This window comes from Mobula hypostoma, chromosome 3 (genome assembly GCF_963921235.1).
Source record: "Mobula hypostoma chromosome 3, sMobHyp1.1, whole genome shotgun sequence".
Classification (NCBI taxonomy): domain Eukaryota; kingdom Metazoa; phylum Chordata; class Chondrichthyes; order Myliobatiformes; family Myliobatidae; genus Mobula; species Mobula hypostoma.
This window is the reverse complement of record NC_086099.1, coordinates 134,680,635-134,702,652: the sequence shown is the minus strand read 5'-3', so window position 1 is coordinate 134,702,652 and position 22,018 is coordinate 134,680,635. Positions and strand designations below refer to the sequence as shown.

Genomic DNA, 22,018 nt, shown 5'->3' with positions numbered 1-22,018 from the left:
TGTCCCTAATATTCATAAACTTTTAGAATTTTCTGAAAATGAAATTAAATTGAAGTTAAATTGTTAAATATAGAAAACATCATGCTTGCGTTTTAAATAATTTTGCACATTGGTACAGCCTATTTTAAAAAAAAGAGTAGCCTGATTTTTACTTTTCTTTGCTGACAAATGCAAAGGCACATGAATGCTATTTCAGGTCAAACCTGCTACAGCAGAGCTTGGCCAGTTTTTGGGACAGTTTGAATTTTGTTAAAATTCAACAATATGCTATAAGTTTGGCTAACTTACCTTTGTATTTCCTGAATAAAGGAGCCATATTTTGCTGTATGTAATATGTAGGACTATGAAATAAAAGTACTAAATGATGGAAATATTCTTGACATCAGACAGTATCTGCAGAGAGAGAAACAGGGTTATCATTGATAGGAATGAAATCTCTGTTAACTCTGTTTCTCTTTCCACCGATGGCGCCTGACCTGCCGAGTATCGCAATCATGTTTCAGATTTCTAGCAAGTGAAGAAGTGAAGTTTTATTGCTTTTTAGTCTGTAGAGGCACTTAAGTTTCCTTCAACAGGGGAACACACTATGACTGGATCTATGCAAGTATTCAGATTATTTAACCTCTTTTACATTTCCTGTTCAGTTTAGGTTTGTCTTCTTACATCATCTTCTGTGGACTGGTGTAACTATTAGGTACAAGTTGCTGTGCTGGCAGCTAGCACCCTGAGTCTACAATTGTTTAATTGTTTAATTTTAATTTGGGTGGTTTGTATTCCATTTGGGTTGTTCTTTACATGCATTGGTTTTATATGCTGGAAAATTACTATTTATAGCATGGGATTTCAGATCCCGTAAGCAATATTTGGCTAATGTGTGACTATTAGAAATAGTAATAAGTTTATCTCAATGAATTTTGAAGGGAGAAAGTTTCATTGACTGACATAATTTCATTTTGGAAAACTAATAGCATGTATGTATTCTAATGTGGCAGGTATGCACAAAGAAAAATACTGTTCTATTTTGCTTGCAGAGGGAAGATAGTCCTGGGTTACACAGATGCTGAATTATGCATGCGGGGATCTGGCTATCAGTTTATTCATGCAGCTGACATGATGTACTGCGCAGAAAACCACGTCCGAAGTAAGTAGTCTTCTGGTTTTCTCCAGTGCACTTCCTTATTTCTGTCTAGGTAAAAAAAAAGACATCAAGTTGTCCAATCACACAGGGTCAATCGAAGGGTGTCAAAAACAATGAAAAGGGTGAGGATAAGCAACCAGTGGTTATGGTGCATATTTGTACCACTGTGTAGATCCAACACGGGATATGGTAATGCCAGCTGATTTTAAGGAGTGAAGCGATGAATTAAATGTCATGATCTCAAGGTTACTTGCAATGCCAAGTGCCAGTAAGCCTGTTAATGGGAGATGAACTATATGAAAGCGTGGCTGAAGAGATAGTGAGGAAAGAAAGGATTTGGGTTCCTTGGGCACTAGAATTGGTGTTGGAGAAATTTTTAGAAGAGGGATGGCTTATACCCAGCAATCACAATCACCCGAGTGGAGATGTTACCAGAGATGAAGTTAACTGTTTGTAATAAACTAGAATGATGGAGATAAAAATGTAGGAGTGAGATAGGTGGACTGGTTGAGTTATGTCACAGTAACAGTTTTCCTCTCAGTCAGTAAGACCAAGTAGCTGATTGTGGGCTTCAGGAAGGGGAAGTCAGGAGAACACATCAGTCCTCATTGAGGGATCAGCAGTGGAGAGGAGGAGCAGCTTAAGTTCCTGGGCATTGACATCTCAAAGGATTGATCCTAACATATTGATGCAGTCACGAAGAAGGCACATCAGCAGCTATACTTCATGAGGAGTTTAAGGACATTTGGTATACCACCAAAGACTCCAGCAGATTTCTACAGATTTATCACGGAGACTTTAGCTTATTTTATCGTGTATCTCAAAGTACCTGGCAACCTCATCCTTATTAATAGACTCCCATATCTTTACAACCACTGAAGTCAGACTAACTGAACACAGCCTTTCTTCTGCCTCCCTCCGTTCTTAAAAACTGGAATGACATTTGCAATTTTTCAGTCCTCGGGAACCATTCCAGAATCTAGTGATTCTTGAAAGAACATTACTAAGGCATCCACAATCTCTTCAGCTACCTCTTTAAGTTCCTTGGGGTGTAGTCCATCTGGTGCAGATGGCATACCTACCGTTGGGCCTTTCAGTTTCTCACGCACCTTCTCCTTAGTAATTGTGGTGACACTCACTTCTACCTCCTGACATTCTTACATTTCTGGTATTCTGCTAGTGTCTTCCACAGTGAAGACTGACGCAAAATTCATTAAGTTCATCTGCCATTTCTTTGTCCCCCATTGCTATCTCTCCAGTGGCATTTTCCAGTGATCTGACATTCATTCTCCATCTCCCCCCCTCTCCCCCCCTCCCCCCTCTCCCCCTCTCCCCCCTCTCCCCCTCTCCCCCTCTCCCCCCCTCTCCCCCCTCTCTCCCCCCTCTCCCCCTCTCCCCCCTCTCCCCCCTCTCCCCCCTCTCCCCCCTCCCCCCTCCCCCCCCCCCTCTCCCCCCTCTCCCCCCTCTCCCCCCTCATATACCTAAAAACTTGTATCCTCCTTTATGTTATTGGCTAGCTTCCCTTCATATTTCTTTTTTTTTTTAGTTGCCTTCTGTTGGTTTTTAAAAGCTTCATAGTTCTCTAGCTTCCCATTAATTTTGGTTGTATTATGTGCTCTCTCTCTTGCTTTTATGTTGTCTTTGACTACCTTCATCAGCCACAGTTGCCTCATCCTCCATTTAGAAGACCTGTTCATCTTTGGGATGTATCTTTCCTGTGCCTTCCGTATTTCCCCAAGAAACACCAGCCATTTCTATTCTGTCGTCATCTTTGCTAGTGTCCCCTTCCAATCAATTTTGCCAGCTCTAGTCTCATGCCTTGACTCCACTGTAATACTGATGCATCAGATTTTAGTTTCTCCTTCTCAAACTTCGGGGTGAATTCTATCATATTATGATCACTCAGGGTCCCTGTAGCTTAAGCTTCCTAATCAAAGCTGGATCATTACATAACATCCAATCCAGAATTGCCAGTCTCCTAATAAGCTCAATCACAAGCTGTGCTAAAAAGCCACCTTGAAGTCACTCTACCAATTCCCTCACTTGGGATCCAGCGCTGACTGTATTTTTCCAATCTACCTGTATATTCAAATCCCCAATGGTTATTACAACATTGCCATTTTTACATGCTGTTTCTATCTCCTGTTGTAATTTATAGTCCACAACCTGGCTACTGTTTAGAGACCTATATATATTGCCCATGAAGGTCTTTTTATCCTTGTAGTTTCTTAACTCTACCCACAAGGATTCTACATGTTCCGATCCTATGTCACCTCTTCCTAAGGATCTGATTTGTTTTTTTTTACCAACAGAGCCACCCCACCCACTCTGCCTACCTGTCTGTCCTTTTAAAACAGTGAATATTAAGCTTCCAACCAAATCTTCTTTCAGCCACAACTCAGAGATGCCCATAACATCACGGCTGCCTGTCTCTAACTCCATCACAAGATCATCTATTTTGTTCTATATACTGTCTGCATTCGAAGGTAACACTTTCAGTCCTGTATTCATCATCCTTTTTGGTTTTTACCAGCCATTACACTTCAGCTCATTCACTGACTGCAATTTTGCCCTATCATTTGCCTGTCCTTCCTCACAGTCTCACTACGCATTGCATCTGACCATAGGATATAGAAGCAGAATTAGAACTTCGGCCTTTTCACGTCTGCTCTGCCATTTCATCATGACTGATCCAATTTTCCTCTCGGCCCCAATCTCCTGCCTTATGCCTGTATCTCTTCATGCCCTGACCTCATCTCCGTTCTAAAAGGAAGCCCCTTTATTCTGAGGCTGTGCCCTCTGGTCTTGGCCTCCCCCACCATAGAAAACATCCTCTCCACATCCACTCTATCAAGGTCTTTCACCATTTGATCGATTTCAATGAGGTCACCCCTCATTCTTCTGAATTCTAGTGAATACAGGCCCAAAGCTATCAAATGCTCTTCTTGTATACCAACTGCCCCATCCTCAGCCCTATCACTCTGGTTCCCATCCCCGTGCCAAGTTAGTTTAAACCCTCCCTAGCAAACCTGCCCACAAGTATATTTGTCCCTGTCCTGACAGTGATCCAGATAATCCAGAAATCTGAAACCCCGCCCCCTACACCAATTCCTCAGCCACACATTCTTCTGCCAAATCATCCTATTCTTGCCCTCATGGGCATGTGGCATAGAAAGTAATCCAGAGATTTCCTACTGTCTAACTGCCTATATTCTCTCTTCAGGACCTCTTCCCTTTTCCTACCTATGCTGTTGATACCAATATGTATCACAACATCAGGCTGTTCACCCTCTCTTTAGAGTGCTGTGGACTCAATCTGAGACATTCATGACCCTGGCACCTGGGACACAACATGCCCGACTGTCTAATTCATGTCCACAGAGTGTGCTTTCTGCTCTTCTAATTATGGAATCCCCTAATACCACTGTACTCCTGTTCTTCCCCCCCTTCCCTTCTGAGCCACAGAGCCAGACTCAATGCCAGAGACCTGGTTGTTGCGGCTTTCCTCTGCAACAGAATCCAAAGCAGCGTACTCACTATTGAAGGGAATAGCCACAGGGTAATCTGCACTGGCTGCCTAGTCCCATTCCTTCTCTTGACAGTCACCAGGGTGCCTGGCTCCTACAACTTATCTGTGACTACCTCCTCATTTTCTCTACTAACCTGAAGGCTTTGTGTGTCAATGCAAGGAGCATTCGTAACAAGGTGGATGAATTAAAAGTGCAGATTGTTATTAATGAATATGATACAGTTGGGATCACAGAGACATGGCTCCAGGATGACCAAGGATGGGAGCTCAACATTCAGGAATACTCGGTATTCAGGAGAGATAGACATGAAAGAAAAGGAGGTGGGGTAGCGTTGCTGGTTAGAGAGGAGATTAACGCAATAGAAAGGAAGGACGTTAGCCGAGAGGATGTGGAATCGATATGGGTAGAGCTGCATAACACTAAGGGGCAGAAAACGCTGGTGGGAGTTGTGTACAGGCCACCTAACAGTAGTAGTAAGGTTGGGGATGGCATTAAACAGAAAATTAGAAATGTGTGCAATAAAGGAACAGCAGTTATAATGGGTGACTTCAATCTACATATAGATTGGGTGAACCAAATTGGTAAGGGTGCTGAGGAAGAGGATTTCTTGGAATGTATGCGGGATGGTTTTTTGAACCAACATGTCGAGGAACCAACTAGAGAGCAGGCCATTCTAGACTGCGTATTGAGCAATGAGAAAGGGTTAATTAGCAATCTTGTCATGAGAGGCCCCTTGGGTAAGAGTGACCATAATATGGTGGAATTCTTCATTAAGATGGAGAGTGACATAGTTAATTCAGAAACAAAGGTTCTGAAGTTAAAGAAGGGTAACTTTGAAGGTATGAGATGTGAATTAGCTAAGATAGACTGGCAAATGATACTTAAAGGGTTGACGGTGGATATGCAATGGGAAGCATTTAAAGATCGCGTGGATGAACTACAACAGTTGTTCTTCCCACTTTGGCAAAAGAATAAATCAGGAAAGGTAGTGCACCCGTGGCTGACAAGGGAAATTAGGGATAGTATCAATTCCAAAGAAGAAACATACAGATTAGCCGGAAAAAGTGGCTCACCTGAGGACTGGGAGAAATTCAGAGTCCAACAGAGGAGGACAAAGGGCTTAATTAGGAAAGGAAAAAGAGATTATGAGAGAAAACTGGCAGGGAACATAAACACTGACTGTAAAAGCTTTTATAGATATGTGAAAAGAAAAAGATTGGTTAAGGCAAATGTAGGTCCCTCACAGACAGAAACAGGTGAATTGATTATGGGGAACAAGGACATGGCAGACCAATTGAATAATTACTTTGGTTCTGTCTTCACTAAGGAGGACATAAATAATCTTCCAGAAATAGTAGGGGACAGAGGGTCCAGTGAGATGGAGGAAACTGAGGGAAATACATATTAGTAGGGAAGTGGTGTTAGGTAAATTGAAGGGATTAAAGGCAGATAAATCCCCAGGGCCAGATGGTCTGCATCCCAGAGTGCTTAAGGAAGTAGCCCAAGAAATAGTGGATGCATTAGTGATAATTTTTCAAAACTCTTTAGATCTGGACTAGTTCCTGAGGATTGGAGGGTGGCTAATGTAACCCCGCTTTTTAAAAAAGGAGGGAGAGAGAAACCGGGAAATTATAGACCGGTTAGCCTAACATTGGTGGTGGGGAAAATGCTAGAGTCAGTTATCAAAGATGTGATAACAGCACATTTGGAAAGCGGTGAAATCATCGGACAAAGTCAGCATGGATTTGTGAAAGGAAAATCATGTCTGACGAATCTCATAGAATTTTTTGAGGATGTAACTAGTAGAGTGGATAGGGAGAACCAGTGGATGTGGTATATTTGGATTTTCAAAAGGCTTTTGACAAGGTCCCACACAGGAGATTAGTGTGCAAATTTAAAGCACATGGTATTGGGGGTAAGTTATTGATGTGGATAGAGAATTGATTGGCAGACAGGAAGCAAAGAGTGGGAATAAACGGGACCTTTTCAGAATGGCAGGCAGTGACTAGTGAGGTACCGCAAGGCTCAGTGCTGGGACCCCAGTTGTTTACAATATAAATGACTTAGACGAGGGAATTAAATGCAGCATCTCCAAGTTTGCGGATGACACGAAGCTGGGCGGCAGTGTTAGCTGTGAGGAGGATGCTAAGAGGATGCAGGGTGACTTGGATAGTTTAGGTGAGTGGGCAAATTCATGGCAGATGCAATTTAATGTGGATAAATGTGAGGTTATCCAGTTTGGTGGCAAAAACAGGGAAACAGATTATTATCTGAATGGTGGCCGATTAGGAAAAGGGGAGGTGCAACGAGACCTGGGTGTCATTATACACCAGTCATTGAAAGTGGGCATGCAGGTACAGCAGGCGGTGAAAAAGGCGAATGGTATGCTGGCATTCATAGCAAGAGGATTCGAGTGCAGGAGCAGGGAGGTACTACTGCAGTTGTACAAGGCCTTGGTGAGACCACACCTGGAGTATTGTGTGCAGTTTTGGTCCTCTAATCTGAGGAAAGACATCCTTGCCATAGAGGGAGTACAAAGAAGGTTCACCAGATTGATTCCTGGGATGGCAGGACTTTCATATAATGAAAGACTGGATTGACTAGGCTTATACTCGTTGGAATTTAGAAGCTTGAGGGGAGATCTGATTGAAACGTATAAAATCCTAAAGGGATTGGACAGGCTAGTTGCAGGAAGATTGTTCCTAATGTTGGGGAAGTCCAGAACGAGGGGTCACAGTTTAAGGATAAAGGGGAAGCCTTTTAGGACTGAGATGAGGGAAAACTTCTTCACACAGAGAGTGGTGAATCTGTGGAACTCTCTGCCACAGGAAACCATTGAGGACAGTTCATTGACTATATTTAAGAGAGAGTTAGATATGGCCCTTGTGGCTATAGGGATCGGGGGTATGGAGAGAAGGCAGGTACAGGTTTCTGAGTTGGATTATCCGCCATGATCATACTGAATGGCGGTACAGGATCGAAGGGCCGATTGGCCTACTTGTGCACCTATTTTCTATGTTCATCCAGCTGCCCTTCCAGTTCCTTGACATGCTTTCCAAGGAACTGCAGCTCAGTGCACCTAGTGTAGATGTAGTTGTCAGGGAGACTGGAGGTCTCCTAAATTTCCCACATCTCACCCAAGGAACATACCACTACATGTAGATCCATTCTCACCACACTAGCTATGTACTAATAAAAAAAAAACATTCTAGAAACTTCCTTACTTAGAACCTCTGCCTATGCTTGCCCAAGCCTGTTCTCACCTATGCTCATTGAAGCAAAGCCTGACCACTCCAACATGGGCCACTCCACTTACAGCTCTTTTCTGTTTATTGGTCCCACGCTGTTTGCCATACTGAAAAGAAGCTGAAAGCTCCCAAGCTCTTTTTAAATGTCCCACTGCCTCACCAACAAAAGACCTCTAGGCATATCCAGGTAGGTTTTAAACTTATGGTTAATATTTCTGCAATTTCAGTTTTTCTGCCCTTTTCCAAACTAAGATGTGTTCAGCCAGGACTTTAGCTATAAGGAAACGTTGGACAAACTTGAGCTGTTTTCTCTGGAGTATTGGAGACTGAGAGGAGAACTGATGGAAGATTAGAAAATTATGTCAGACGTACATAATTTTTTTCTTGCAGCATGAATATTTTGAATACTAGAGGGCACATCTTTAAAGTGAGAGAGGAAATGTTTAAGGTAGATTTACAAGGCAAAGCTTTGCTTGCATAGAGTGTGCTTGATGAAGGGATATGCCACCAGGATAGGTTGTGGAAGCAGATACAGTAGCAATATTGAAGGAAGTACTGAAACAAGCACGTGACTAGGCAGGGAATGGAGGTATGTAGTAAACCATATGCAAGCATATGAGATTAGTTTGGATTGGAATGGTCGCACAGACATGGGCCAAAGGTCCTGATCTTTGTACTATGGTTAATGTGAATATGGTTCTTTCTTATAATCATCACCCCAACCAGAGTCATTTCTAGAGCAATACAGTCTATTACCCTGCTTTTACCCCATTGCCCTGCAGATTGTGTCCTAGGTGTCTACATAATTACTTTTTGAAAGCCTTCAGTGGGTTTGTTCCCAGTAAATTTGATGAGGATCAAGGCCTTGATCTCATTAGTTGTAATCTTGAGCTCGCAAACACGAGGATATCTGCAGATGCTAGAATTTCAAGCAACACACATAAAAGTTGCTGGTGAACGCAGCAGGCCAGGCAGCATCTCTAGGAAGAGATACAGTCGATGTTTCAGGCCGAGACCCTTCGTCAGGACTAACTGAAAGAAGAGCTAGTAAGAGATTTGAAAGTGGGAGGGGGAGATCCAAAATGATAGGAGAAGACAGGAGGTGGAGGGATGGAGCCAAGAGCTGGACAGTTGATTGGCAAAAAGGATAGGAGAGGATCATGGGCCGGGAGGCCTAGGGAGAAAGAAAGGGGGAGGAGGGAAGCCCAGAGGATGGGCAAGGGGTATAGTCAGAGGGACAGAGGGAGAAAAAGGAGAGGGAGAAAAAGAATATATATAATAATAAATAACGGAGGGGGTACGAGGTGGAGGTGGGGCATTAGGGGAAGTTAGAGAAGTCAGAGTTCATGCCATTAGGTTGGAGGCTATCCAGACGGAATATAAGGTGTTGTTCCTCCAACCTGAGTGTGGCTTCATCTTTACAGGAGAGGAGTCCATGGGTAGACATATCAGAATGGGAATGGGATGTGGAATTAAAATATGTGGCCGCTGGGAGATCCGGCTTTTTCTGGTGGACCGAGAGTAGGTGTTCAGCGAAATGGTCTCCCAGTCTGCGTCGGATCTCACCAATATATAGAAGGCCGCATCGGGAGCACCGGATGCAGTATATCACGCCAGCCGACTCACAGGTGAAGTGTCACCTCACCTGGAAGGACTGTCTAGGGCCCTGAATGGTAGTAAGGGAGGAAATGTAAGGGCATGTGTAGCACTTGTTCCGCTTACACAGATAAGTGCCGGGAGGGAGATCGGTGGAGAGGGATGGGGGGGATGAATGGACAAGGGAGTCACGTAGGGAGCGATCCCTGCGGAAAGCAGAGGTGGGGAGGGAAAGATGTGCTTAGTGGTGGGATCCCGTTGGAGGTGGCGGAAGTTACGGAGTATTATATGTTGGACCCGGAGGCTGGTAGGGTGGTAGGTGAGGACAAGGGGAACCCTATTCCTAGTGGGGTGGCAGGAGGATGGGGTGAGAGCACATGTAGCAGGTGAGGTCAAGGGGAACCCTATTCCTAGCTTGGTGAGGACAAGGGGAACCCTATTCCTAGGTAGGTAATACATCTGCTCTCACCCCATCCTCCCGCCACCCCACTAGGAATAGATAATTCAACATACCACAGGTTCTCTCTCCCCCTAATAAGAGAAAAAGGGATGTCCCCATTTCACAGCGACTAAGGAGACATAAACAACTGGCTGATTTATGATGTTAAAAGTCTGTTGCATTGCTTTTTCCAAGCTCTGCGCCCAGAGAGTCGGCCCCAGAAAAGCTCAGGTCTCTAGACACTCAGCCCATGGCAACTAATTCGCTGCTCTGGATATTCCATGTTCAACTGCGACACCTCAGTCGGTGGCACCAGCCTTGAATCAGCCTATTTCCAGAGCTACAAAAATCCAGCACCCTGCAGGCATGCTGGTCTTCCAGACCGCACCCTTGGGATATCAAAAAGCAGCTGGTCATGAGGCCCTGAGAGTGGGTCTCATTCCTGCAAAAAACCAAAGTCAGAGTGTAACTCCAGGGTCTTCAAAAGAACTTTGAAAAAGGGGAAAAAAAAGAGATATCAAAGATAGAAAAAGAGCTGTTTTCAAAAATGCAAGCGCAGGAGTTGCTGTTTAGTACCATCATCACTTTGCTGTGCCCCTTCGCTGGACAATACTTCAAGTGTCTTAAATATAATTTATTTGAGAGTCTTGGCCTTCAGTAACACTTCCTTCTACCTGGTTTCTGTATTTCAGTGATGAAGACAGGGGAAAGTGGAATGACTGTTTTCAGGCTTTTGACCAAAGAGAATAGGTGGACTTGGGTGCAAGCAAGTGCACGACTGGGATACAAAAATGGAAAGCCGGATTATATTATAGCCACACAAAGACCTCTCACGTAAGTACTAAAAGATGTTCACATTTAATTCCTCTTGTATATTAAGCTTTTATAGTGCGAGAAGGTGCTAACTAATCCTTCAGGAATAAAATTCTCAGGGGAAGGGAAAATGTATCTAGATTAATTTTGGCTTAATTAATGTTCATTGTTAAATAATCACCTGCCCGTTACATTTTGGGGTGTCAAATCAGTACAGCATGAAAAGCTGCTTTCTTGTAGGTCCAGTGGTCCAGTTTAGTATTGCCTTGCAGTGCTGTTAGCAGACAGTTTATACATTCTCTCTGTGATTACACAGTTTCCTCACATGTCCTAAACTGATTGGTAACTTAATTAGCCACTGTCAAAAGGCCCTTAATGTGGAGATCTGTGGTAGAACCTAGAAATATAGATCAGAATACGATGAAAATTAACGAGTAAATGTGATTGGTCTTGAGAGTAATTTTAAAGGATAAAGTGAGAATAATGGAGCATGTGAAAGGCCCTGCTCCGATGAAAGCTACAATTATTACTAAGCAACACTGTGTTTTAATTATTGAAATACATACGTTTCTTAAGTGTTTTTATGCATAGAAAGGTAAAATATATACTATATACTAAGACAAACGTTTGATTCACTGATGCTAAATAATACCAGATGTGCCTGTTCGGATTTACGTACAAATCCGACTTAAAGACTGCCTGTACTTTAAATCATCTCTAGATTACTTATAGTACCTAATACAATGTAAATACATTCCTGTGCTTGCTATGTAAATAGTTGTTATACTGTATTGTTTAGGGAGTAATGACAAGAAAAATAGTCTGTACATGCTCAAACAGTGGATGCTGAAGAGAAAACTTCTGGGTTTTCCCGATCCGCGGTTGGTTGAATCCTCGCATGCGGAACCTGCGGATAAGGAGGGCCGACTGTACTCCTCGAGTACCTCATTCACTCCTTCCAGCCTATAACTGCTGTGCACCTCTCTTTTTTTTAACCAGTGCCTCAATATCTCTCGAACACCAAGGTTCTCTAAACTTGTTATTCTTGCCTTTTTCTCTGACAGGAAACTTGAAACTTTGTACGCTTAAAATTTTCACTTTTGAAAGCCTCCTACTTACCAAGTACTCATTTGCCAGAAAGCAGCCTGTCTCAATCCATATGTGCCAGATTCTTTCTGATACCATCAAAACTGGCCTTTCTTCAGTTTGGAACCTCAACCCAAGGACTAGACCTATCTTTCTCCATTATTACCTTGAAACTAATGGCGTTATGATCACTAGATACAAAATGTTTCCTCTACAGAGGCAGACTCAGTGCCAGTGACCCAACCACTGTGTCTTTCCTCTGATAGGTCAACACTTGCCCCCACAGTATCCAAAGTAATATACCTGTTGTTGAGGGGGATGATCACAGGGGTGCTCTGCACTGGCTCCTTGACATCTTTGCCCTTCTTTATTGTCACTGTGTATAGTGGCCACTGGGTGTATAGAATATACCTTAATTTCATTTTTCCCAACCTTCAAGAATTCCATAATACAATAGGTTTGTATGTTAAATTAGTTCCAAAGCCTTCTGATAACCAGCTGTCTGCAGGAGGTGGATCTCAAAACCAGATGTCTTGCTGCTTCAGAGGATAATTCTCGGGTTTGGAAGATCAGCTCAGCTGGCCTCCATATCTGCAATGGATTTGTAAGGACAGGAAGGCAATACAGGTAATGAGATTTATCGACAGGCTAGGTGAGGGTGATGGAGCCCTCAAATTTCTATCTAGCCCCCATTTCCTGCAAAGGCTAGAATAATTTTTTCATTGGAAATCAATTCAGTGCTCTTTTAGGGCACTATTATATTAGTTCTTGGATGTATTGTAATTCTTTGTAATAACTATAGACTTTTTTTGCTTTTTCAGCGATGAGGAAGGGGAAGAGAATTTGCAAAAACGAACTCTGCAATTGCCTTTTAATTTTGCAACAGGAGAAGCATTACTATATGAAGGAAACTGTACAATGCTTGGATTAACAAATCCTACAAATAGTCAGGTCACTCACACAACAGAGACAGAAACATTCAGAAAGCTGGAATCAGTAGATCCAAGCTCCCTTCTTGGTGTCATGTTAGGCCAAGATAGATCACTGTATGTACCTGATCCTTCACAACATCAAAAATGTGGTCTTGAGAATGCCTTTTTTAATGAGAGTAAAGATACAGAATTAAGTGATGCATATCTATGTGGTTGGGAAGAACTTCTGTTCAGTGAAGATAACAGTATTAGGAACATCGACTGCACTCAGCAGCAAAAGACATTCCCTGCTCCTGAAAATAATATTGATATTTTGGCAAATAACATTAGCAGTGAACTTTATAACACTATGAAAGACCTTGATATAAAATTAGAAGACTTTGATCTCATATGCCAGGATGAGACATTCCTGAGGGTTCATTGGGATGAGGCTGGAGACATTAATAACATTACACTGAATGATGAAATTCTAAGTTATGTTCAGGAATCACTGAAGAAGAGATCAGACTGCATGTTTTCAAGCTGTTTGTCAGAGAAACCATTTGATTCGAACTTAGGTTGCAAGATGCAGCAACAACCTCAGTCACAACACTTGCAACAACAGCAGCAACCCCAATTTCCAACACATATGCAGCAACAGCAGCCACTACCAGTGCAACACCTACAATGGACACTTCCAGTGCAGCAACAACTGCCGCTACCAGTGGAACACCTGCAACAGCCACTTCCAGTGCAGCAGCAACAGCAGCCATTACCAGTGCAACATCTGCAACAGCCACTACCAATGCAACATCTGCAACAGCCACTTCCAGTGCAGCACCTGCAGCAGAAACAGCAGCCACCATCAGTGCCACACCTGCAGCAGCCACTTCCAGTGCAGCACCTGCAACAACAACAGCAGCAGCCACTTCCGGTGCAGCACCTGCAACAACAACAACAGCAGCCACTTCCGGTGCAGCACCTGCAACAACAGCAGCCACTTCCGGTGCAGCACCTGCAGCAACAACAACAACAGCAGCCACTTCCGGTGCAGCACCTGCAACAACAACAGCAGCCACTTCCGGTGCAGCACCTGCAACAACAGCAGCAGCCACTTCCGGTGCAGCACCTGCAACAACAGCAGCCACTTCCGGTGCAGCACCTGCAGCAACAACAACAACAACAGCCACTTCCGGTGCAGCACCTGCAACAACAACAACAGCAGCCACTTCCGGTGCAGCACCTGCAACAACAGCAGCCACTTCCGGTGCAGCACCTGCAACAACAACAGCAGCAGCCACTTCCGGTGCAGCACCTGCAACAACAGCAGCCACTTCCGGTGCAGCACCTGCAACAACAGCAGCCACTTCCATGGCAAAGCTTGCAACATCCCCAGCAACCTTCGTTTCAGCACTTGCAACAGAAGCAGCCACAACAACAAGCGACCCAACATTTGTTGCAGCAGCACCCTCCAATCCAACAATATGTGCAGCAGCCACTTTTGTCACAACATTACCAACAAGAGCGAAAGCAAGCTCAAATGCAGCATTATCAGCATCAGCAGCAACTGTGCCAGAAGATGAAGCTCATGAAAGTCAATGGCCTTCTCTCAAACTGGAACCCTGGCAGTGAAAGTCTTGTTAATAATCAGGGAAAGCAGTTTGGGTTATCTGGTTCAGACAGCACTTCATCAGGGTTCCAATACAAACCTGAGCTTAACGTTACCACCTCAGCATGTCCACAAGCCATTGCGTACCATCGGAGAGCTGCTGAGTTAAACCAACGTTCTGACTTCAGCCAAACAGATGTGCCGGTTGATGGGTTTCACATACAGAACAGTAATGCGGAAAATGGCCTGGAAGACTACCTGGATTGCATAGAGCAGCATTCAAGGAAACAAGACTGTGGTGCTGTAAACCCGTCAATGGATTTAATTACGTCACAGGCATGTTACACAGGTGCCATGTCAATGATTCCCTGTCTAACAGAAAGTGATTTGTCCTGTATAGATACAATGCAATTCAATCAAACGGATTCAGGCCAACAGCAATTTTTACCCAAGGTAAACACTATTTTCTTATACTTTATTCTTGGAATGTGAGGTTAGCTAATAAGGCTAAAAGTCCTTGCCTATCCCTAATAGCCATGTGGAAAGTATTGGTGGAACTGGATGGTTTACTATGTTGCTTTATAGAGGGTCATGTTGTCATGGGTCTGGAGGTGCTCTCACTGCAAGACTGCGTTTACTTCCATGAAATATATCAGTGAACTGTTAGGATTTCATGGGAACACAATTGTGTGATTGTAATACTTAATTTCATTAGTAGCAGCCTTTATACTGTTTTTTTTCACATTTTTCAAGTAAGTTCAACTTTTGGGATTGCTAATGAGAGATTTGACCATGTATTCATATGAATGTTGATGAGGAGTCTGGATTGTTTGTCCGTTAACAGCACCACTACACTTTCATATTAAGTCTTTTAACTAGATGTAAAAATGACATCAATACAATATAATAATGATTACATAGAACATAGAATAGTACAGCGCAGTACAGGCCCTTCGGCCCACAATGTTGTGCCGACCCTCAAATCCTGCATCCCTATAAGCCCCCACCTTAAATTCCTCCATATACCTGTCTAGTGGTCTCTTAAACTTCACTAGTGTATCTGCCTCCACCACTGACTGAGGCAGTGCATTCCACGCACCAACCACTCTCTGAGTAAAACACCTTCCTCTAATATCCCCCTTGAACTTCCCACCCCTTACCTTGAAGCCATGTCCTCTTGTATTGAGCAGTGGTGCCCTGGGAAAGAGGCACTGGCTATCCACTCTATCTATTCCTTTTATTATCTTGTATACCTCTATCATGTCTCCTCTCATCCTCCTTCTCTCCAACTTTGACAATAAACTGGACTGATCAAAGAACACTGAGGCTGTCTACAAGAAGGGTCAGAGCCATCTCTATTTCCTGAGGAGACCGAGGTCCTTTAACATCTGCCAGACGATGCTGAGGATGTTCTACAAGTCTGTGATGGCCAGTGCTATCATGTTTGCTGGTGTGTGCTGGGGCAGCAGGCTGAGGGTGGCAGACACCAACAGAATCAACAAACTTATTCGAAAGGCCAGTGATGTTGTGGGGATGGAACTGGACTCTCTCACGGCGGTGTCTGAAAAGAGGAGGCTGTCTAAGTTGCATGCCATCTTGGTCAATGTCTCCCATCCACTACATAATGTACTGGTTGGGCACAGGAATACATTCAGCCAGAGACTCATTCCTCCGAGATGCAGCACAGAGAGTCATAGGAAGTCATTCCTGCCTGTGGCCATCAAACTTTACAACTCCTCCCTTGGAGGGTCAGACACCCTGTGCCGATAGGTTGGTCCTGGACATATTTCATAATTTACTGGCATAATTTACATATTACTATTTAACTATTTATGGTTCTATTACTATTTATTATTTATGGTGCAACTGTAACGAAAACCAGTTTCCCCCTGGGATCAATAAAGTATGACTATGACTATAAAGAGTAAAGCCCTAGCTCCCTTAATCTCTGATCATAATGCATACTTTCTAATCCAGGCAGCATCCTGGTAAATCTCCTCTGTACCCTTTCCAATCCTTCCACATCCTTCCTATAGTGAGGCGACCAGAACTGGACACAGTACTCCAAGTGTGGCCTAACCAGAGTTTTATAGAGCTGCATCATTACATTGCGACTCTTAAACTCTATCCCTCGACTTATGAAAGCTAACACCCCATAAGCTTTCTTAACTACCCTATCCGTCTGTGTGGCAACTTTCAGGGATCTGTGGACATGTACCCCGAGATCCCTCTGCTCCTCCACACTACCAAGTATCCTGCCATTTACTTTGTACTCTGCCTTGGAGTTTGTCCTTCCAAAGTGTACCACCTCACACTTCTCCGGGTTGAACTCCATCTGCTACTTCTCAGCCCACTTCTGCATCCTATCAATGTCTCTCTGCAACCTTTGACAATCCTCTACACTATCTACAACACCATCAACCTTCGTGTCATCTGCAAACTTGCCAACCCACCCTTCTACCCCCACATCCAGGTCGTTAATAAAAATCACGAAAAGTAGAGGTCCCAGAACAGATCCTTGTGGGACACCACTAGTCACAACCCTCCAATCTGAATGTACTCCCTCCACCACGACCCTCTGCTTTCTGCAGGCAAGCCAATTCTGAATCCAGCTGGCCAAACTTCCCTGGATCCCATGCCTTCTGACTTTCTGAATAATTATTGGAAACTTTTCTGCTCTCAAGTAAAATGATAAATGGAAAAGAACTTGTATTTTATATTTTAGTGGAGTTTCCAAGTCCCACTTTGAATGTTGTTATTGTTTTTCCTTTCCACATCTTGTTGTGCATCAGCCGGCAACAAACTTGCTGTTTCTTTAGCATTTTCGTCTGTGTCTTATGAAGCCAAATTTCTAGCTCGGTGCTTAATCCAGCATGGATATAAAACGGGTAAGGAGCTGGCCAGATTCAAACCCAGGACCACTCGCCTATGAGTCCAGTGCGGATGCCACTATGCTGCCAGCCAACTAACCTCTTTGAGCATAGCCATTTAATTGTTTCCAGGCTGTTCCTTGGTTATAAGTGCTTGAAGTTTGTATGCCAAATCACTTAATATCAATAAATTCAAAGATCCAATGTTCAGTGGTGCTAGGAAGTTTGTGAACCCTGTAGAATTTTCTCTTTTTCTGCATAAATATGACAAAGTGTGATCAGATCTTGGAGTAAGTCCTAGAACTAGATAAAGAGAACCAAAGCTGAAAGGTCTGAATGTAGATAAGTCACCTGGGCCAGATTCTGAAACCTTCTAACTATCCTCCTTCCCCTCCTATCTTTTTATCCTGGCATCTTCACCTTCCTTTTCAGTCTTGAAGAAGGGTCTCGTCCCAAAACGTTGACTGTTTATTCATTTCTATTGATGCTGCCTGACCAACTGAGTCCCTCCAACATTTTGTGTGTGTGTTGCTTTAGGTTCTGAAAGAGGTAGCTGAAGCAATTGTGGAAACATTAGTCGTGATCTTTGAAGAATCGCTAGATTTTGGAATGGTTCTGGAGGACTGGAAAATCACAAATGCCACTCCACTCTTTAGGAAAGGATGGAAGCAAAAGACAGAAAATTATAGGCATGTTAGCCTGACCTCAGTGTTTGGGAAGATCGAGGGGTCAATTGTTAAGGATGTAGTTTCAGGGTACTTGGGGGCAAATGATAAAATAGGCAGAAGTCAACATAGTTTACTTGAGTGTAAGTTTTATCTGATGAATCTTTTGGAATTCTGTGAGAAGTAACAAGCAGGATAAATGAGGGACAGTCAGTTGATGTTGTTTACTTGGATTTTCAGAAGACCTTTGACAAGGTGCTACACAAGAGGCGGGTAAACACGATAGGAGCCCATGGTATTAAAGAAAAAATATTAGCATGGATAGAAGAAGACTGGGAGAAGGCAAAGAATGGAATAAAGGGGGCCTTTTCTGTTTGGCTGCCATTGACTACTAGTGTTCTGCAGTAGTCGGTCTTAGCTTTGCTACTTTTCATGTTATCTGTTAATAATCTAAATGATAGAATCAAATGGCTTTGTGCCAGGTTTGCAGATGGTACAAAGATAGGTGGAGGACAGGTAGTGTTGAGGAAGCAGGGAGTCTGCAGATGGATTTGGGCAGATTAGGAAAATGGACAAAGAAGTTGTAGATTGAAATATAGAGTAGGGAAGTGCATGGTAGAAAGAAGAAAAGCATAGGTTATTTTCTAAACAGGTAATGAATTAAGAGTCAGAGCTGCAAAGGGACTTCAGAGACCTAGTGCAGGATTCCCCAAAGGTTAATTTGCGGTTTGAGTTGATAGTATGGAAGGCAAATGCAATGCTACTATTCATTTTGAGAAGACTAGAATATAATAAATCTGCTGATAGAAAGGTTGTGAGTGGTGGTAAAAATCTTTTGAGGTGTATATATTTCAATGCTAGGAGCGTTGCGGGGAAGGCGGATGAGTTGAGGGCGTGGATTGACATGTGGAATTATGATGTTGTAGCAATTAGTGAAACTTGGCGACAGGAGGGGCAGGACTGGCAGCTTAACATTCCAGGGTTCCGATGTTTCAAATGTGATCGAGGCAGAGGAATGAAAGGTGGGGGAGTAGCATTGCTTGTTAGGGAAAATATTACAGCAGTGCTCAGGCAGGACAGATTAGAGGGCTTGTCTACTGAGTCCTTATGGGTGGAGCTGAGAAACAGGAAAGGTATGGCCACATTAGTGGGATTGTATTACAGACCACCCAATAGTCAACGAGACTTGGAAGAGCAAATCTGCAGAGAGATAGCAGGCAACTACAGGAAACAAAAAGTTGTGGTGGTAGGGGATTTTAATTTTCCATACATTGATTGGGACTCCCATACTGTTAGGGGTCTAGATGGTTTAGAGTTTGTAAAATGTGTTCAGGGAAGTTTTCTAAATCAGTATATAGAGGGACCAACTAGAGGGGATGCAATATTAGATCTCCTGTTAGGAAACGAATTAGGGCAGGTGACAGAAGTCTGTGTAGGGGAGCACTTTGGTTCCAGTGATCATAACACCATTAGTTTCAATTTGATCATGGACAAGGATAGATCTGGTCCTAGGGTTGAGGTTCTGAACTGGAAGAAGGCCAAATTTGAAGAAATGAGAAAGGATCTAAAAAGCGTGGATTGGGACAGGTTGTTCTCTGGCAAAGATGTGATTGGTAGGTGGGAAGCCTTCAAAGGGGAAATTTTGAGAGTGCAGAGTTTGTATGTTCCTGTCAGGATTAAAGGCAAATTGAATAGGAATAAGGAACCTTGGTTCTCAAGGGATATTGCAACTCTGATAAAGAAGAGGGAGTTGTATGAAATGTATAGGAAACGGGGTAAATCAGGTGCTTGAGGAGTATAAGAAGTGCAGGAAAATACTTAAGAAAGAAATCAGGAGCGCAAAAAGAAGACATGAGGTTGCCTTGGCAGTCAAAGTGAAGGATAATCCAAAGAGCTTTTACAAGTATATTAAGAGCAAAAGGATTGTAAGGGATAAAATTAGTCCTCTTGAAGATCAGAGTGGTCGGCTTTGTGCGGAACCAAAGGAAATGGAGATCTTAAATAGGTTTTTTGCGTCTGTATTTACTAAGGAAGCTGGCATGAAATCTATGGAATTGAGGGAATCAAGTAGTGAGACCATGGAAACTGTACAGATTGAAAAGGAGGAGGTACTTGCTGTCTTGAGGAAAATTAAAGTGGATAAATCCCCGGGACCTGACAGAGTGTTCCCTCTGACCTTGAAGGAGACTAGTGTTGAAATTGCGGGGGCCCTGGCAGAAATATTTAAAATGTCGCTGTCTACGGGTGAAGTGCCGGAGGATTGGAGAGTGGCTCATGTTGTTCCGTTGTTTAAAAAAGGATCGAAAAGTAATCCGGGAAATTATAGGCCAGTGAGTTTAACGTCAGTAGTAGGTAAGTTATTGGAGGGAGTACTAAGAGACAAAATCTACAAGCATTTGGATAGACGGGCTTATTAGGGAGAGTCAACATGGCTTTGTGCGTGGAAGGTCATGTTTGACATATCTGTTGGAGTTTTTCGAGGAGGTTACCAGGAAAGTGGATGAAGGGAAGGCAGTGGATATTGTCTACATGGACTTCAGTAAGGCCTTTGACAAGGTCCCGCATGGGAAGTTAGTTAGGAAAATTCAGTCGCTAGGTATACATGGAGAGGTGGTAAATTGGATTAGACATTGGCTCGATGGAAGAAGCCAGAGAGTGGTGGTAGAGAATTGCTTCTCTGAGTGGAGGCCTGTGACTAGTGGTGTGCCACAGGGATCAGTGCTGGGTCCATTGTTATTTGTCATCTATATCAATGATCTGGATGATAATGTGGTAAATTGGATCAGCAAGTTTGCTGATGATACAAAGATTGGAGGTGTAGTAGACAGTGAGGAAGGTTTTCAGAGCCTGCAGAGGGACTTAGACCAGCTGGAAAAATGGGCTGAAAAATGGCAGATGGAGTTTAATACTGACAAGTGTGAGGTATTGCACATTGGAAGGACAAACCAACGTAGAACATACAGGGTTAATGGTAAGGCACTGAGGAGTGCAGTGGAACAGAGGGATCTGGGAATACAGATACAAAATTTCCTAAAAGTGTCATCACAGGTAGATAGGGTCGTAAAGAGAGCTTTTGGTACATTGGCCTTTATTAATCAAAGTATTGAGTATAAGAGCTGGAATGTTATGATGAGGTTGTATAAGGCATTGGTGAGGCCGAATCTGGAGTATTGTGTTCAGTTTTGGTCACCAAATTACAGGAAGGATATAAATAAGGTTGAAAGAGTGCAGAGAAGGTTTACAAGGATGTTGCCGGGACTTGAGAAACTCAGTTACAGAGAAAGGTTGAATAGGTTAGGACTTTATTCCCTGGAGTGTAGAAGAATGAGGGGAGATTTGATAGAGGTGTATAAAATTATGATGGGTATAGATAGAGTGAATGCAAGCAGGCTTTTTCCACTGAGGCAAGGGGAGAAAAAAACCAGAGGACATGGGTTAAGGGTGAGGGGGGAAAAGTTTAAAGGGAACATTAGGCGGGGCTTCTTCACACAGAGTGGTGAGAGTATGTAATGAGCTGCCAGACGAGGTGGTAAATGCGGGTTCTTTTTTAACATTTAAGAATAAATTGGACAGATACATGGATGGGAGGTGTATGGAGGGATATGGTCCGTGTGCGGGTCAGTGGGACTAGGCAGAAAATGGTTCGGCACAGCCAAGAAGGGCCAAAGGGCCTGTTTCTGTGCTGTAGTTTCTATGGTTCTATAAGCAAGGATGTAATACTGAGGCTTTTTCAGTGTCTGAAATATTGTGAGCAGTTTTGGGGCTTATGTCTAAGGAAGGGAGCACTGGTATTAGAGAGGGTCCAGAGAATAATCCTGGGAAAGAACATTCTTGGGAATTATATGAGGAACATTTGATAGCTCTGGGCCCGTATTTGTTGGAGTTCAGGAGAATGAGGGGGAATCTCATTGAAACATGCCTACTATTGAAAGGCCTAGGTAGAGTGAACACAGAGAGAATGTTTACAATGGTTAGAGAGTCTAGGACAAAGGGCACAACCTCAGAACCATTTAGGACAGAGATGAGGAGGGATTTCTTTAAGCCGGGGTGGCAAGATTTTGGAATTCATTGCAATGGAGAGCTGTGGAGTCCGAGTCTTTGGGTATGTTGAAA

General features: G+C 43.3%; 1 protein-coding gene across 1 annotated transcript in view; it reads left to right on the top strand.

Moving 5' to 3' along the window:
• The window catches only part of LOC134344263 (aryl hydrocarbon receptor-like), a 211,695-nt gene that overhangs the window by 176,617 nt on the left and 13,060 nt on the right, over positions 1 to 22,018 (top strand). Inside the window, exons 8-10 of the mRNA XM_063043763.1 lie at positions 1,032 to 1,141; positions 10,644 to 10,785; positions 12,672 to 14,823. Of these exons, the coding sequence (XP_062899833.1) occupies positions 1,032 to 1,141; positions 10,644 to 10,785; positions 12,672 to 14,823 (2,404 nt within the window). The remainder of the gene's footprint in view (positions 1 to 1,031; positions 1,142 to 10,643; positions 10,786 to 12,671; positions 14,824 to 22,018) is intronic.